Source organism: Eutrigla gurnardus (genome assembly GCF_963514095.1).
Source record: "Eutrigla gurnardus genome assembly, chromosome: 12".
In the NCBI taxonomy this organism is placed as follows: Eukaryota; Metazoa; Chordata; class Actinopteri; order Perciformes; family Triglidae; genus Eutrigla; species Eutrigla gurnardus.
Window position 1 is genome coordinate 941,859 of NC_139926.1, and position 17,372 is coordinate 959,230.

At 43.2% G+C, this 17,372-nt stretch overlaps 1 protein-coding gene across 5 annotated transcripts; it reads left to right on the plus strand.

The window, feature by feature from the left end:
- Window positions 1-39: 39 nt before the first annotated feature.
- Window positions 40-17,042, plus strand: LOC311022065 (uncharacterized protein). 5 transcript variants are annotated; one of them, XM_084023083.1, is made up of 8 exons: window positions 44-407; window positions 584-683; window positions 3,676-3,781; window positions 6,345-6,760; window positions 6,797-7,436; window positions 9,184-9,247; window positions 15,785-15,909; window positions 16,758-17,042. In XM_084023083.1, the coding sequence occupies exons 1-8, from the start codon at window positions 262-264 to the stop codon at window positions 16,787-16,789; spliced, it is 1,629 nt and encodes a 542-aa protein (XP_083879209.1). In that variant the 5' UTR covers window positions 44-261; the 3' UTR covers window positions 16,790-17,042. The 5 variants fall into 5 exon arrangements, with proteins under 5 accessions (XP_083879210.1, XP_083879208.1, XP_083879209.1 ...); XM_084023085.1 differs by having other exon boundaries at window positions 51-407; window positions 6,935-7,436; XM_084023084.1 differs by having other exon boundaries at window positions 40-407; window positions 620-683; window positions 6,345-7,436.
- The last annotated feature ends 330 nt before the right edge of the window (window positions 17,043-17,372 follow it).

Consider the following 17,372-nt stretch of genomic DNA (forward strand, 5'->3'; position numbering starts at 1 on the left):
GTGGAGGAGAGATGCTTTTCTGTGTAAAGTAAACACAGTTAGCTCTTCGTGTTACATACAAAATAAAGTGCTTGAATAGGTTACGTTGTGTAACTTTAGCAATATTCATGGCGCTAACATTTAGTAGGGACATGTGGCCATACGAGTGAGTGAGTAGCACATATATTTAAATTACAATGAACACGCTCGCGGTATATACGACAACAACAACATTAACCACTTACAAGAATACCACATGCTGTAACTGATAACGGACAACGCATGCGAGCTTTTGTCGGGAACGGTCGGGGAGGGGGCGTAACCGCCACATGTGCGTTACATAAAAAGAGAGCTTGTTCATGTTCACGCCACTGTGTGAGCTGCTGCTGGAACACGGCCCACCCGAAACGAGCCTCATTCATCGAAAGGTAACAACCAATATCCGCATTTCCTTACGAATAAGTCACCCCACTTACACTACCCGCCGAGACAACGTTGGAGAGGTAATATAGATATTAATAGTTTTTTATGTATATATTGTGGTGTGTTTTCTTGAACGATGCTAATATAATACACTAATGTTAGACGTGTCGTATATTTCTAGGTCGCTGTTCTCATCGTATGTATTGCTGTCCCGCAGAGGCAGGTTGAACAGAAAGATGGCGGCTTCCTTGCTGAGGTTAAGTCGACTGGGCTGTGTAAAGGTAATACATGGCTATCGTCAACATAATATACATGTATTATTGAACTTCCGTATTCGGTGAGTACATTCTGAAGGTTTGGAGCTGGTTAACAGTCGTTTGAGGGCTTTGTCTTCGTAGTTGGTTAACCAGAACATTCAGTCTCGAATCTAGCGATTCCTTCAGTTTAACGCTAAGTTCTAGCATTGCCTTTTTAGTGAAAAAATTGAATCGTGAATAGTTAAACTGATGACTTATGAAACTCGAAGCACAAACTGGAACCAGTTATTGCAGGCTATTCGTTGGCTCATCATTGCATGCTTCAATGGTGGCAGGCTTGAAGCAGACACACAGGCCTGAATTGGTTGTGTGACTTTCCGAACAGTCACCAGTATGGTCAGTGGTAACACTGGAAGTGTTACTGGTGGGAAGGGTCCCAGTGGTAACACTGGAAGTTGTCCTTACATAAAACGGTACTGGACATGTTTATATCGCTCATTTAGGTCAAGACTGGATTTAAGCTGGGTTTTTTAATCGCTTGCAACCCGCTGAGATACTGCTGGGACAGTCGATACAAACTCATGCTGTGCAGTCAGACGTTGATCCAAACAACACAATGTTACTTTTAAATACTAGCAGAGAGCCCAACTTTTAAAAACACAGAAATACATGTTGACGAAGGATGCACAAGACATGTCATTTGCTGGAATGCATGATATGTTCACTCAGTGTAAATATCATAAAGCCTGCTGTTGCATCTATTAAAGTCTAGCTGAAAAGAAAATGCTTTCAAGCATTTCCAACCTATGTTATCCTGTTCGGCCATTTTATTTACATATTTTTTTTTATTATTATTATTATTATTATTCCGTACGTTTTTTGGTCACCTAGCTGCTGCATACTTTCAGCTACAAAAACCATTCAGCTAACAAAATGTTCAGGTTTTTCAGCTCTTTCTGGGATATCTTTAACATTTTTCAGCCTTTCATACTTTTCATATTATTCAGCTTTTTCATATTTTTTTTTTACAATGAAAGTCTATGAAGATCATCTTAAAATCCTCTTTAACATGCTCCTCTTTGAAAAGCATGGCATTCTGCATACTTCCACCTACAGACGTCATTCAAATTTTTAAATATTCACAAAACCTTCAGCTATTCAGGTATTACTTTTCATTTTTATATCTATTACAGTTTTTAAATTATCAGTGTGATGCTGTTTTCAGACTTTTTTTGAGTTTTCAATGGGTGTGTATTGCACGGAACTCTCCGTGTTAGAGTGCGTGACATCATCGCTCAGAGTGTGAGAGCACCCCAAAACAATTGAGATTTTTTCTCTTTCCAAACTCCTCCCGGCCACAATTTACACTCTACACACGTGATATTTTCCAGTTTTGTAGACAAACTTGTCCTGTCTCTCACAATGTGCTCAATAACTCTGTGAGATTTACAGAATTTTTTTACAAGATTTACAATTTTTTTTTTAGATGTCATATTGTGCATACTTGCATCAGTACCAACCAATGACATCCATCCATCAATACATTCAAAACTTTCAAACTTTTAGTGGCACAGAGCAGAGATGGTCGTGATCTTCAAACATGAAATCAAATTCCTCCAAATGTTATGTCCCGCTCCCGACCATGTTTCACTGGGAAATATGTCACCATACAGAAGATGGAGGGCCTTTTCCAAACTTACCCTCCCCACGCCATCACGGAGGGTGTTCTGTTTTTGTAGTCACACTCACAGCTGAATGAAGTCCCTTTCATTAAAATGGCAACGTGGCATCATGACTTTTCGTAAATATACATGCCACTGCCTGTGGCGTGTTATCTGTACGCAATTCGAGCTATCCGGGTGTATGTGTACGTTCTGAGCGAAACGACCCATCGCATCCGTGTGTATGTAAACGCCCTTTAAGGTTAGGGTTTGGGTTCGGCGTTGATAAACACGCGAAAAGGCGATTGTGCGTCGTGATAACACGCCATAATGGCATACGAGTTGGCGTGTCATACATACGCCGATTCATGAGATCAGTCTGAAAATGGAGCATAGAAATAATGTGGCAAGCTTCGGGATGAACTACAATCTCTGACAGAAACAGCAAGACAAGGTTACGTTTCTGCATCTGTAGAGAGCGGCAACAGTCCCTGTAAATATACAGCAATCAAATTGAAAATGACTACCTTCTGCAATGGATCCAACCCTTTCTCAATATTTCAAACAATTAACATATTTTATTATATAAACTCTTGTGACTTGAAGCCTGGATTCATTTTTTAATGTCGGTTACAATCTTAAAAGACAAATATTAGTGAGCTGGCTGTCCATATTGAAGATAAGAGAATCCTTTATTTGTCCCACGGTGGGACATTTACAGAACTGTTTATAGAACTGGGGAGAAGTGGATAATGCGTTTGTAGTTTCTCTACTGCACACCCCCGTTAATCATCAGCTGGCAATCGTCAGCCGTCACATGACGTAGTTTAGTGAAAGTCCAGTCAGATTCTCTGAGCAGCGCGGCTGTCTTTGCTTTAATCCTGATGAGTTCTCCCTCTCTATGATTTAGAATATTAATGTATTTTACCTTTTTAAATCGCCAAAACACTATATTACAGGATCAGATTGAGCGCTCATCATGTCTCTCTTTGATCCAGATTTGTTTTTTAAAGTCAGCTTTATGTGACAAAGGTCATCTGATTTACATGGTGTGGTCTAAACATGATATACAGCAACATGACCTATGTTTAGTGTGTTCTCTAGCTCTATATAGTAGACAGTGGAGTGTGTCATGTCCTACCCGTCTAACTGATGGGGGTAGAAGCGGTGTACAATGGTTTGTGGAAATGCACAGCTGCTTCAAGCGGTGTCCTGCCAGAACTCGTACGTTCGTGCGTAATGTTTTTGTTTTTTGGGGGTCCAGCAAAATGGGACTAAAACTTAATTTTGTTGCACAACCTTTTTGTACAATGACAATAAATGAACCTTTTAATTGTCTGCGTGTGTGTTTTCAGTTCTTGCAGGCTGAGAGCTGGAATACTCTGAGTAGAGCACCAGCAGCTGCAGCCCTCAGCACAAAATCCGGCGGTTCCAAGAAGTCGTCGAAAAAGAACAACCCTGGTAAGTTGTCAGCCTTTAGAATGAAGCTGGCAGTGCTTCAAAAAGCTTACCTTTCTCTTCATTTGTATATTGTGTGCATTAGCAAGCCTTGATACAATATATCCAACATGGGTAATGTTGGATATATTGTTTTTCTACCGTCATCTGACCTTATCACACAACGGTTTCTAGATTGGACCCAGATATACTCAACAAGATTACCTAATATTTCTGAACATTGTGCAGAAACGAAGTAACTGATAACATTGTCCAGTATGAAGCTGAGTAGTAGCTTTTGTACATTGTATGGTTTGTGGCACTGCTGGAAGCAATGCCCCAGGAAAGGTCAGGAGTGAGCTGTCATGGTAAAACACATAACATGCAGCAGCTGCTTGGTCATGACTGCAGTCTAAATAAAACGCCTATATGACTTGTTGCTACTAGAACCAGCTGCTTCTGCCTTTGCATTTGCAGGATTCTGCATGGCAGAGTTTTGTGGCTGTGTTTTTGCTTGGCGTATTCTCAGATTATTAGGGGGGATGAAGATGTGATGTGCTTACTGATTTTATGAAAATTAACTTTCAGGTCAGCCTCTATTTGATGAATAAATAAATAACCCCTAGATGGTCAAAAAAGAGTAATTTAACTCTAAAAAACACTTTTATTAGTGGACTTTTATTATTTGAGGTCTAAATCTTGACATTTGAGTGCAAGTATTTGAATTCCACAATTCCACAGACATGCATTTTGCTATTGGCTGATCTGGAGTCAGGTGGCATACCAGGAGGCATCTTTAGCTACCGACTGTCACCAATAATCCTCCTCTTCTTTCATCATGCACATTTTTAGTAGGGATGCACCGATCAGCATTTTTGGGGCCGATCCGATCACAGGAGATGGGAGAATAATAATAATAATAATAATCGTGACGTTTTATAACTGAACATACTGTTGATGACTGTGTAGGACACAGCGGTATTCTGGGTCGGGCTTGGGCTTCAGACTCTTGGTGTGAGCGGGACCGGAGTGGAACCGGGTCGCTACTTTTATAATAAAAATGCTGCTCTCTGCAAAATCCGCTGCCCGCTCGTGGCCACTTGCTCGCTCAGCTCCGCTCGTGTTGACTACAAACGTGTGCAGACGCCGGAGCCGAACCGGACGGGAATCGGACCGATACTTTTAGGATTAAAAATGCCAATGTGTGCTTTCACTGCCCGCTCGCTCGGCTCCGCTCGAGTAATGTAATTAAGCTGACGAACGGTTGATTCTTGCTTGTTCTTCTTGCATGTGATGTTGATACTTCTGCAAGTTGCGCAGGTTCTATTTTGGAACAATCACAGCAGAGGAATTGATCTGATCCACAGACACGGGACGAGCCTACTGTGTGCAGCAGGGTGGCTGTAAGTCCATAAAAGCTCACCACGCGTCACTAGCGTTGTTTACACTGGAACTTTGACAGGCATCGTGGCCATTGTGAAATTCCCACCTTGTGTCAGGCGTGGAAAAACAGTCTCGGGTAAAATATATCTATCCATCCATGCCATCGGCTTTTCTGATGGGCACTTTGACCGATCAACCTGTTTAGGGTCCATATCGGCCGATAACGATCGGCGGCCGATCGATCGGTGCATCCCTAATTTTCAGCTTGAGGACCTAAACTCAAGCTGATGTGAATTTTGCATATTGACCTTTGACTTGACTTTGTATGCAATAGCACCACTTAGCATTTGGTCTGAACCATCCGCAAGAGGATGTAGAGGTTGCATTTACCCCCTTATTTTTAATTGTGATTCAGGAATTTACAGATGCATTTACATTTTTCAACCACTATTACGTTTTATTACTGAGCAATGCTTCTTATTTTTCTTTTGCTTTCCTTCACTTAATAATTCCTATCAGTGTTTAGGTCCTTCGGTTAAAGTAAAGCATTTTGAAGAGTTGCATCCACCCAGGTTTCATGTTTGGTGTCTTATTTTCAGTTGGATTTTTATTGAAGTGCATTGACTCCTGTTGATCAAGTTATGGGTGCAGCCACCGATTTGCTGCGGCTGTCTGCGTTCAAGCCTGCTCTTTAATTCCCTCAGAGTGATACCTAGGTGTGCGGCAGCTGAGCGTAATGCGCCCAGCACCATGGAGCATTTGCGTCTGTGTCACTGGGAGCTGTGGGGCTCTGCACCACAGGGGTCGCAGTGGGACCTCCCTTTTGAGGCAGGGGAAAAAAAGCTCAATTGGTTAATGGATGGATATAACATAACCAACATCTGTAACCCAGTTGAGTTTACGATTTTATTGAAATGCCAGCTTGCCACCCCCATCTCCGTTCAGCCCACTGATGTGTCGGCACCTTTTGTTACCAGCTATATTAAATTATAAGTAATTAAGTAAGTATAAGTTATCGAGTGGAGCAGAACAGTGCTATGGTACCACCTTCCAGTATTGCTTTCAATTCCCTGTATAAAATGTTGCCATTTTGTTAAATGTGGGTTTCTATTGGACATTTTGTCATTCAGCCATGTACATATGTATAACAAATGTTTAAAAAGAATAATGCATCTTGTCTGTTTACCCTCCTCCTTTGTCCTAGACAAAGACCAGGCTAAAACATACTTCGATGTAGAGAAACTTATCCAGCACAAGTCCTATGAGTTTCCCAAGACAGTTTCTCCAGCAGCAGCAGCTGCTGCAGCGGCAGAAGCTGCAGCTAAACCAGCAGCAGAACCCACGCCCTCTGCTGCAGCCCCCTCTGCTGTGGAAACCACCCCTGTGGTAGAAGCCACTGCCGAAGCTGCACCCGTTGTTGAGGCCGTCGCCGAAGCAGCACCCGTTGTTGAAGCCGTCGCCGAAGCAGCACCCGTTGTTGAAGCCGTCGCCGAAGCAGCACCCGTTGTTGAAGCCGTCGCCGAAGCAGCACCCGTTGTTGAAGCCGTCGCCGAAGCCGCACCCGTTGTTGAGGCCGTCGCCGAAGCTGCACCAGTGGTTGAGGCCGAAGCTGCACCCGTTGTTGAGGCCGTCGCCGAAGCAGCACCCGTTGTTGAGGCCGTCGCCGAAGCAGCACCCGTTGTTGAGGCCGAAGCTGCACCCGTTGTTGAGGCCGAAGCTGCACCCGTTGTTGAGGCCGTCGCCGAAGCTGCACCCGTTGTTGAGGCCGTCGCCGAAGCTGCACCCGTTGTTGAGGCCGTCGCCGAAGCTGCACCAGTGGTTGAGGCCGAAGCTGCACCCGTGGTTGAGGCCGTCGCCGAAGCTGCACCCGTGGTTGAGGCCGTCGCCGAAGCTGCACCCGTGGTTGAGGCCGTCGCCGAAGCTGCACCCGTTGTTGAGGCCGTCGCCGAAGCTGCACCCGTTGTTGAGGCCGTCGCCGAAGCTGCACCCGTTGTTGAGGCCGTCGCCGAAGCTGCACCCGTGGTTGAGGCCGAAGCTGCACCCGTTGTTGAGGCCGTCGCCGAAGCTGCACCCGTGGTTGAGGCCGAAGCTGCACCCGTGGTTGAGGCCGAAGCTGCACCAGTGGTTGAGGCAGTCTCTGAAGCTGTACCAGTGGTTGAAGCTGTAGCATCAATAGTGGAAGCTACTGCTGAAGTGGCTGCCCCTGTAGAGGCTGAAGCCGTGGATCTGGCTCCAGTCATGGCTGAAGCTGCAGGAGAGGAGCTGCAGGCGGATGCCCCAGTTGAACCGTTTGAGGGTACACACTACAACTTCCCCTCCCCCACAATCCTTCTCTTTTCCTCTGTGGACCCTGTAGTCTACCAACAGTCATTTTCATCACCATTTCTATGAGTACACAGTAGTAGAGTTCTCAACGGGCCTGAAAATTACAACCCGACCCGGGCCGTGGCTTTTAAAGCCCGCACCCGATGTAACACGACACATCAACATGGATTATCTGCCTGAACGCGGCCCGATGCCGCCCCCCCCCCCCCCCCCCTTTTTTTTTCTTCTCATACATGTATTATCATGACCAGAAAACGGCGACGGGGAATTAACCTGCGGCAAGTTTACTTTTCACCAACTCCATCTACTTCTCCTAAAGGCGTGCACGCAGCGGCGTCAGGTCTGCCCCCGCCCCTCTCCATGATGCACGTTACACGCAGCAGCAGCGATGATTAATACTTTGTTTTGTTTTTTTCACTCGGTGGAAAAAATTAAGCCTGAGGTCCAACCCGAGTCACTTGCTTATATTTTAGACCCGAACCCACGGATCCTGTCGGGTTTGTCAGGCCGACCCAACCCGTTGAGAGCTCTACACAGTGGTTTGTGATGAGATAAGAATAAACTGTAAAGATACCTGACATCACAAACACACTTTGGTTTTGGTCTAGCCTTGTTCCTGATAGTCCACCAATGTTACGCAGTGATCCATTGCAGCCCATAACCCTCCAACATCTTCCCTTCCTAATGCCATAATACCCCCCATCCCCAACCCCCACACGGCTGAGTCACCCTGTAGATCAACTCATTGTCTAATGTATTTATGCTGATTGAGCTAGCTTGTATGATGCATGTATTAACTGTACAGCATTTTGCCTTGAGCTTTTTGGCATAGTTTATTTTTAATTGTTTTTCACTTACTAACACCTGCATGCCTGTCTTTTTTTTTTTTTTTCTCCCCACACTTTCAGACTTAATTCACTGTGATCTGTTCATCCCACCTTTTTGCTCATTGCTTTTTTTCTTTTTTTTCCCCCATTCAATTCAAAGTTACAGATGTGTTCTTTGGTTTTAAGAACCCAGTTTTCATCCTGCAGATGTTCCAATATGAAGTCTCAGCACTGTCCATCGCCCACTTCTGTATTTTGATTTTATGGAACTGTTCAGTTTAATTTTTGTTTTAGTGATTGTTAAAAACAAGGTACAAAGGTACTGTTTCCACTGAAGAAGGTTCCAGCCATCAACTCTCACTTTATTTATTTTACCTTAAACTTCTTTCCTCCTCGGTCCCTCACACTTACACATTCAGAAGTCTAATGGTAAAAGAAATATGTAATCATTCCAGACATGTGATCCTATTGCTGGGTGTATTTTGTTAATAGATGTAGAAATGTAAACTTTGTTTCATGGTGAAAGCACCCTGGTTGCTGTGTGTGGAGTTGAAAATTTGAAGATGTAGGACATCACTGTTTGAAATGTTTTGTTCAGCAACCTCTACCTTACAGCAGTCCTGTAAGTGTTACCTAGCATGACCTATCACAGGAACCTTTTAACCCGTCTACTCACCTGACCTTTCACACGTTCTTCCCTGTCTGACCCTGCAGCGGTCTACTCTGTCTACTACTCCCAGGGGCTGTTATGTGCATAAGGGTTATGGTCAAATTGGATTGGGTGTTATTTATTATTTATTCTAGCCAAATGCTTGAGCTTGGTTTCTTAGTGTTTTTCTCTGAAGAAATATTAATCACATATTAATAACGTATATATTTTTTTTCACACAGTTCAAATGGACCCAATTCAGAAGCTCTTCTTGGACTCCATACGCGAGTACTCCACAAAAAGCCAGTGAGTCTCACTAACATAACCAATTGGATTGTAATTTCATCTGTTTTTTGTTCGTTTTGTCAAATTCACAGGTTGTTACTGTTCTTGTTGTAGCTTGGTTTAGAACATCTAATCTGGATGTTGCAGAGGTTTAAAGAGTAAACACCCAATACACCATTTTCAACAAACCAATGTATCTCTGTATTTAGTAGTGATTTTGATTGATTCATGTCCAAATCTTGACATTTAAGTGCAAAGTATTTGACGTCAACATATGATGTTCTAAATATACTGTTGTTGTCTACTTTCTCAAGGATCTTAGAGAGGAAAGGAAGATTTGATATTGGTCTGTAGTTTGATAAAACCCCTGGATCTAGAGTAGGCTTCTTAAGAAGAGGTTTAATTACAGCTACTTTAAAAGACTGTGACACATAGCCTGTTAATAAAGACACATCGAGCATATCTAGTAAGGACACGCTAACTAAGGGTAAGACTTATTTTAATAGCCTAGTTGGTATCGGGTCTAGGAGACAGGTTGAAGGTTTAGAAGAAGAGATCATTGGCGTTAGTTGGTTAAGGTTGATTTGAAGAAAAGCAGTCTAAATATATATCAGGTCTTAATGCTGTTTCTATTTCTAAGATTCCTGAGTTTGAGGGTAACGTGGTTCCAATTGAAGGCAATACGTGAGTCATTTTGTCTCTGATAGCTAGAATTTTATCATTAAAAAAGTTCATAAAGTCGTTACTACTAAGATCTCTAGGAATGCATGGCTCAGTAGAGCTGTGACTCTTTGTCAGCCTGGCTACAGTACTGAAAAGAAATCTAGGGTTGTTTTTATTTCCCTCTATTAAAGATGAGTAGTAGGCTGCTCTGGCATTACGGAGAGCCTTCTTATACGTTTTAAGACAGTCCTGCCAGACTAGGTGGGATTCTTCCAGTTTGGTGCAGCGCCAGATGGTTTCAAGATTACGCAATTTTTGTTTTAATTTACAAGTTTGGGAGTTATACCAGAGAGCTAACTTCCTATGCTTTATAGCAGGGGTATTCAATTAAAAGTCACTGAGGTCCAGTTACTAAAATTTCCTCCAAGTGAAGGTCCGAACCTCACATTCCAACTTATGTCTTATAGCCTACCCCACATTTTCATATGGTTTCAACAATATTTGTCAATTTTCAACACTTGTATAGTAATCAACTAGCTATTTTACCACAAATAAAAGTAGTCCCAAGCAAATTAACTTATGGCCTTGAAAAACAGAACACAACTCGTCTCTTTGTTTTCCCTCAAATAATGTCTCAGCAACGGCGTTCAAGCACTCCTTCACAGTTGTCCCATCACTAAATGATTTTTTATGTTGCCCCAAAATCCACAATACCTTTAGTGAACATTCGTTTGCACGTTGCTGGGCTGTAAATGAATGCGTGATGAGTTGGGTAGATCTGTCATACTGGCCTTGCATTTCGGTCGTTTTGCGTGCCCTCAGCTCGGACTTCAGTGGATAACTTTGCTCAAAATATCTGTGCTTTGTTTCGTAGTGGCGCTTCACATTGCCGCTTTTGATTAATGCCATGTTTTCGAGCGTATGAGGCACACGGGTTTGGAACTGCCTGTCGGACGAATGAACATATATTTCTCCATCCATTCATCTTGAAAACAACGGTTTTCCATATCAAACTTCCTTCTCTTGGAGCAAGCCATGCTGCCATCGCTGTCTTTCTCTTTTCTCTTGCTCTCTCTGGTGCGCTGAAGGTAAACGAACGATTTGAATCGCTCAATTAAGTGAAGTCATTGTCGTATTAACTGGAGTAGCTGCGCCCACTGTAGCCGCGACCGTCAGGAAAAAAAAGATAATGTTCTATGAAAATGATCTATTCTCGTGAATCCATCAGAGATTGGTCATGGGTCCGGACAGAACCATCAATTCCTCCAGACCCGGACTGTGGTCCGCCATTTGGGGATGCCTGCTTTCTAGAAACGGATAAGAATTCAGAATGGACCAGGGGCAAGATACACTATAACATACAGAATTTGCTGCATTGTTTGGGTGCGAAAGGCTGGGAATTGGGCTCTCTTATCGGGGTACATCGCCGTGGTAACTTACGCTGCAGAGCTAACCTACTCCAGAGCAGGAATTATGTTTAACTTATTCAATTGGTGAAATTGGTCCTACAAATGGTTGGTTAGTTACTTACTTACTCAGCCAAAGAACCACTTATAGGGACAGCCCTCTATGGCCGAGCCAAAAATAAAAAGAGCTAAGAGCATCGTCACTTAAAAGAGAATATTGCTTGGAACGTAACGTCCTAATGGCTGTAGTACTACTGTAGTAGTAGGCCTGACAGACGGCACACACACACAGCTGACAACTTCCCAGCTAAATTACTCACTAGACTGTCTGTTTATTTAGCTTCAGTGTTTCCCCTATATGCACCTAGCAGCGGCGGAGGGGAGAGCTCCATCTTATCTCTTTAAAAAGCAAAAGTTATGTTATTTTGTGCTACGGGAGGAGAGCTCCGTATTCTCTTTAGAAACTCAAATGTCCTGTATGTACTTGAGCCTCGAGCCCTCCTGGTGCTGGCAGACACATAGAAACCTCACGGCAGCAACTTAGCAAGGCAAAATGTCCCTTCCGCTGCTGTAACTCCATCCCAGGGGAAACACTGAGCTTCATACTGCAGCTGCTGATAAACGATGATTAAACATGTTTTTCCATCAGGTTATTGTTGCAGCTGGTTGTTAGGCTCCATGGTGAGAGATGAACATCACGCTGCTGCAGTGATGTCACTGCCGTTGTTTTAGGAGTATTACAGTATTGGTATGGGTGCATCCTAGGGTTGCAGCTATCAAATCTTTTTGTAATTGAGTAATCTACAGATTATTCCATCGACTATTCGAGTAATCGGATACAAAATTAACATTGTATATACAGTAGTTCCCATATACATGTTAATTTCTTAACACATTTAGTCAATCAGATTCAGAATCAGGTTTATTGCCAAAGTAAGTTTTCCCTTGCAAGGAATTTGTCTTGGTTGTGTATGGTGCATACAATAAACATGTAATAAAAAAGAGAAAGTACTGGAATAGAAATTTACACAAAAAAATATATGAGACACTATAACATATAACATAAACAAGTATGTACAATATAACTGTTTTGAGGCAGTGCAGTTTGTGCAGGGAGTACAAAAAATAACAAAACTGGATGTGCAAGTTCAGTGTATATATACAATATCAGCCCACCACGCACCTGTCCCGGTACCGGTTGTGTTTCTGCTGCTTTTTAACGGTTCTGAACGACGACGCTCCGACAGTAAAGGCAGTGTTCCCGGCCCCGCCTGCAGAGAACCGGAGACCGGATCAAACGACCGGTTCTTAAAACTATGCCCGACCGGACCGCCGGTTCTTAAAACTACGCCCGACCGGACCGACCGGTTCTTAAAACTACATCCGACCGGACCGACCGGTTCTTAAAACTACGCCCGACCGGACGGCCCGGTTCAGACGGAGATGGTGAGACAGGACCGGTATCTTACGATGCGAGGGGAGACAGTGAGACAGGACTGGTATCTTACAGTGTGAGGGGGGACAGTGAGACAGGACTGGTATCTTATAGTGTGAGTGGAGAGGGTGAGACGGGACCGGTATCTTACGGTGTGAGGGGAGACGGTGAGACAGGACCGGTATCTTACGGGAGGGGAGACAGTGAGACAGGACCGGTATCTTACGGTGCGAGGGGAGACAGTGAGACAGGACCGGTATCTTACGGTGTGAGGGGAGACAGTGAGACAGGACTGGTATCTTACGGTCTGAGGGGAGACAGTGAGACAGGACCGGTATCTTACGGTGTGAAGGGAGACGGTGAGACAGGACCGGTATCTTACGGTGTGAGGGGAGACGGTGAGACAGGACTGGTATCTTACGGTGTGAGGGGAGACGGTGAGACAGGACCGGTATCTTACGGGAGGGGAGACAGTGAGACAGGACCGCTATCTTACGGTGTGAGGGGAGACAGTGAGACAGGACCGCTATCTTACGGTCTGAGGGGAGACAGTGAGACAGGACCGCTATCTTACGGTGTGAGGGGAGACAGTGAGACAGGACCGGTATCTTACGGTGTGAGGGGAGACAGTGAGACGGGACCGGTGTCTTACAGTGTGAGGGGAGACGGGTGTTATGGGCACAGCAACTTTCTGTATGAAAAAATGATCAACATTCATCTTCATTTTTGACGCTCAAGTCACTCCGCCTGATTACTTTTCCTCACAAACATTCAACGAAGAGGAGACCGGGGTCAGAGCCAATCAGAGATGAAGGCCCGTCCCTACCCGGCCTCTGATTGGCTCAGACCGTGGTGATTCATCTCTGTATGCTGTGGGGAAAAAACATGACACTACACAACACAAACAGACCAGCTGAATGGAGCACCGGTGGACCAAGGAACATATTTAGCTGCACTTCACTGATTTTTAGTCGCATGTGCGTCCTGCATGTTTGCACTCTCTACTAGGGATGCACAGCTTTTCACTGAAATTCTAGGCCAACACCGATATTTAACATTAATTTAACAGTTTACTGATATTTTCCGAATGTTTATTTATTTGCCCTTTTGTGTCAAGGACACAAAGAAATCCTCTTTATGAACAAAATAACTTAAATTAATTCAGCCTTTTGTGAAAGTGTTCTATGTGTTAACACACAGTCACAGTCAATATGAAATAACCCTGAATATACACCCTGTTTCACATGAAAAAGATTGAAAGACTGCTTCAAAGACCCTTTTAGCCTGCTATACAGCTAAACGCTCAATGAGGATATTTTGGTACTTTGCTCAACAAAATAAATGCAACCAAAAGAGTTAATGTAAATGTAATAAGAAAATAAACAACTACATAATAAATACAACAACAACAAAAATAGGGAAAATGTTTTACTATTATCTTCCATCCAGTTTCAGTTTTTTCAGTTAAGCACAAACTTCAGGCTGGAGCATGAACACAGGCCTTTTTAAACACAACAACTGCCTCCCACTTAGTAAGATGCATGTTTTTCTAAACAAAGCATAATAAGCATCTCTGCCTTGTTGCAGCTCAGTCTATTTCTCTTCTCATCCGAGATGGGAGAAGCAGAGCTGGACAGCCGCTCACTGTTGTATGCTGTTGCATACACTGTCCTTCTCGGCCTCCTACATGTCATGTAGAGTGGGACTGCACAGTGATTTACACTCTCAAAGTAGCGCTCCTTATGTCCCCGATCTTGCAAATAGCAAGTGGCAGTTCTTTCTCCCAGATCATGTAATACATCCACACGACCTATATTTTCTATTAATTTAGTTTAATGAACCTCATGTGCGGACGACACCTGCACGTGCACACAGCATGTTGCCATGGAGATAATTAAAGCTGCAGCAGCGCTGCAGAAAGGCAGTTTAGGACAGTAGATGTAAAGCAAGACTGACACCCCTGCTATAAAAAAGGTTAAAACACCGAGCTCCTGTTGACACTACACCTCATTGACTTTGCATGGGCGTCCGTCACGTTATGCTGAATTGAATTGTGGGTCTTGCCGTGTCCGCAAAGGCATCTCCCCCATGCGCCAGACACGCCTTCCCTCGTCCGGCACCGGTCCGTCAACATGCGTGTGTAGTGTGAACGCGTCCTCTGTCTCCTTTCTGAGCTCAGCTGCATGTTACACTATAGACACTGACCTCTGGTGGCGTCTGTTGGTCACTACAACACATCACAATCCAAGACGGTATCATAGAAAGCGTGTGTGGCACTATTGAAAATCGTCTAGATTTGTAAATACCCTGGTATACCGTGATATTGCCCAAACCTACCAACTTGAGTTGTTCTGGAACATCTCTACTACCAACTCCGTTATCTGTGGAGTGTTTGATGTTCTCATGTATAGAACATCAAACACCAGGACGTGGACTCAGAGCTTTGACTTGATTGACTTCTACAAACAGTCCAGTGGTAGTCGACGCATATAGACCCCGCAGGGTTTAACCAGTGACCTTGTTAACTGGCGACTCTCAGCTGAATACATCATGGTGAGAGAACATATGTCCTCCTTAAGCCTTCAGTGTAATTTCAATAAATCTGTTTATTATGATATATTATCACATGACTTAAGTTACGATACGATCTTAATGAGATTTAAAACATCTTGTGATACCGGGTATGCTTAGTATTGTGATAACATATTATGCTTTATCTTTTTTTTAACTGCAAATTATGCAGTTTGCCCATTTTTGTCTGATAAGATAGGTTTCACTCCTTTTTGTTCAACTTGTCTGTACTTTTTTACAACTTTGTTCATTTCACTCACACACACTCGACACATTTTGCTGCAATAAAAATGATTTGTCATTCAAGCAGACAGACTAAGCAACACATCAAAATGGGTCATAAATGTTGCATCATGCATCCACAGATTCTGCCGTTTGGAAAATTGTGAAGGTGCTGATGATGTAAAAAGAATGTGATGCCCATGAAACGCCTTCAGTCTGGGAGAGTTTTGCTGATAACTGATCATTGGCCTCCTCCTGTAGGTCTACTGGGGGGCTAGTTGATGCCGGTTCAGAGTACCAGAAGGCCTTGGCAGAGGAGGTAGCAAAGCTTCAGAGACTCTATGGTGGTGGAGACCTCGCATCTTTTCCAGAGTTGAAATTCTCAGGTGAGTCAAGTTATTCCAGCCCCGTTACCTACAGTTTGAAACCTCAAAATCAGAAACACGTGGTGCACTCCAAAACCACACAGTTAGGTTTAGGCAACAAAACTACAGTACTTTGGTATATAAAAATCGTCATGGCAACAAAACCAAAATGCAACAAAAGTACTTGTTCACACGAGACCGTAACAGATGGTTTCCTGGTCAAAGCTCTGTTTGGACCAGGAAACCAGACCCTGCTCAGATTAATTTTTGATACATCCACCGCAGACATAGTACACAATACGCAGATTAACCAGCCATACGAGAGCAGGCTGGTTAATCTGCTTCTGGTCAACCATCCTGCAGTGTGAACAGCATGTTTTTTCCTGCTCTTAACGCCTGAACTAAGTGGTATCTTTTTAATACTAAAGCATTGTGAAAATATATTAATTAATGTTTATCAACCGTAATCTACAACAATTTAAATTGTTTACCAAGTGTCTATGGCCACAGCTTCTTAAAACTTTAGCTTCATTTTAAAACGGAGCAGTTGCTATGCTCCCTTTTACGTGATTGTTGTCCAAACTGCCTTTTTAGAATGGCTACCTTCGTCTGTGGCTTAATTTGTCTGATCATTTTGTATTGAAAAGCTCACCACTTCTACACTTTTATTGTGGATATTCAGGGTACATAGTCATATTCATACCTATAGGTAGACTGCCATGATGTCACACTGGGATCGTAAGAGTTTTCCCTTATGATCCGAGTGTGATGTCTTGTCTGGATGCTGTGATCAGGTTTCAGAAAATGTAAAATGTGAAGTACTAAATCAAACATGTACTGAGTTAATATCGCTACTTTGTGTTTTTCAGAGCCCAAGTTGGATGAAGTTTCCCAGAAGTGAACATCAGCACTTTGCAACAGAACTTTTCTATTGTTGCCGCTTCCCTGTACATCTGTGTCAACGGTCTGCTTAATGTCCATGTTACAACAAACCATTGCCTCCTAGCTTTATGAGGGTTAGTTTCCATTTCAGTATCAAGGTAGTTGATGGGAATGGATGTACATTTCTGGCAGACAAAGTGAACTTAGAGCTGTGAAATAAGCTTTGTGTAGATTAATCCATGCTGAATGTGAAATAAAAACAATAAATTCCAGTTTATTTTGTCCATTTCATGTTTGTCGTCTGCATGCCTCGTTGTACTGCTGTCAGGGAACATCACAATAACTTTATTTTCAAAACAAAGTACTGCACCCACACTGGAACAAAAGTCAGGCTTTCATAGTATTCACCCTTGGGTGCAACCAAAGAAAGTAGTGCTTTAGGGTGTCTTATTTCACCATATCTAAACACGGTCAAATATAAATACACATATCAAAATAAAAACATTATATAAATTGACACACTTATAGCTAAACTGTCCTATCAAAAATGGCTACTAAACATCTGTCATGTATGTATGTATATACTTACCACCCCTTGCACA

Coding starts and splice junctions, on each gene's coding strand:
- LOC311022065 (XM_084023082.1), top strand. CDS start 262: ATGCGAGCTTTTGTCGGGAACGGTCGGGGAGGGGGCGTAACCGCCACA. Junction 408..583: donor CGAGCCTCATTCATCGAAAG/GTAACAACCAAT, acceptor GTATATTTCTAG/GTCGCTGTTCTCATCGTATG. Junction 9,248..15,784: donor GAGTACTCCACAAAAAGCCA/GTGAGTCTCACT, acceptor CTCCTCCTGTAG/GTCTACTGGGGGGCTAGTTG.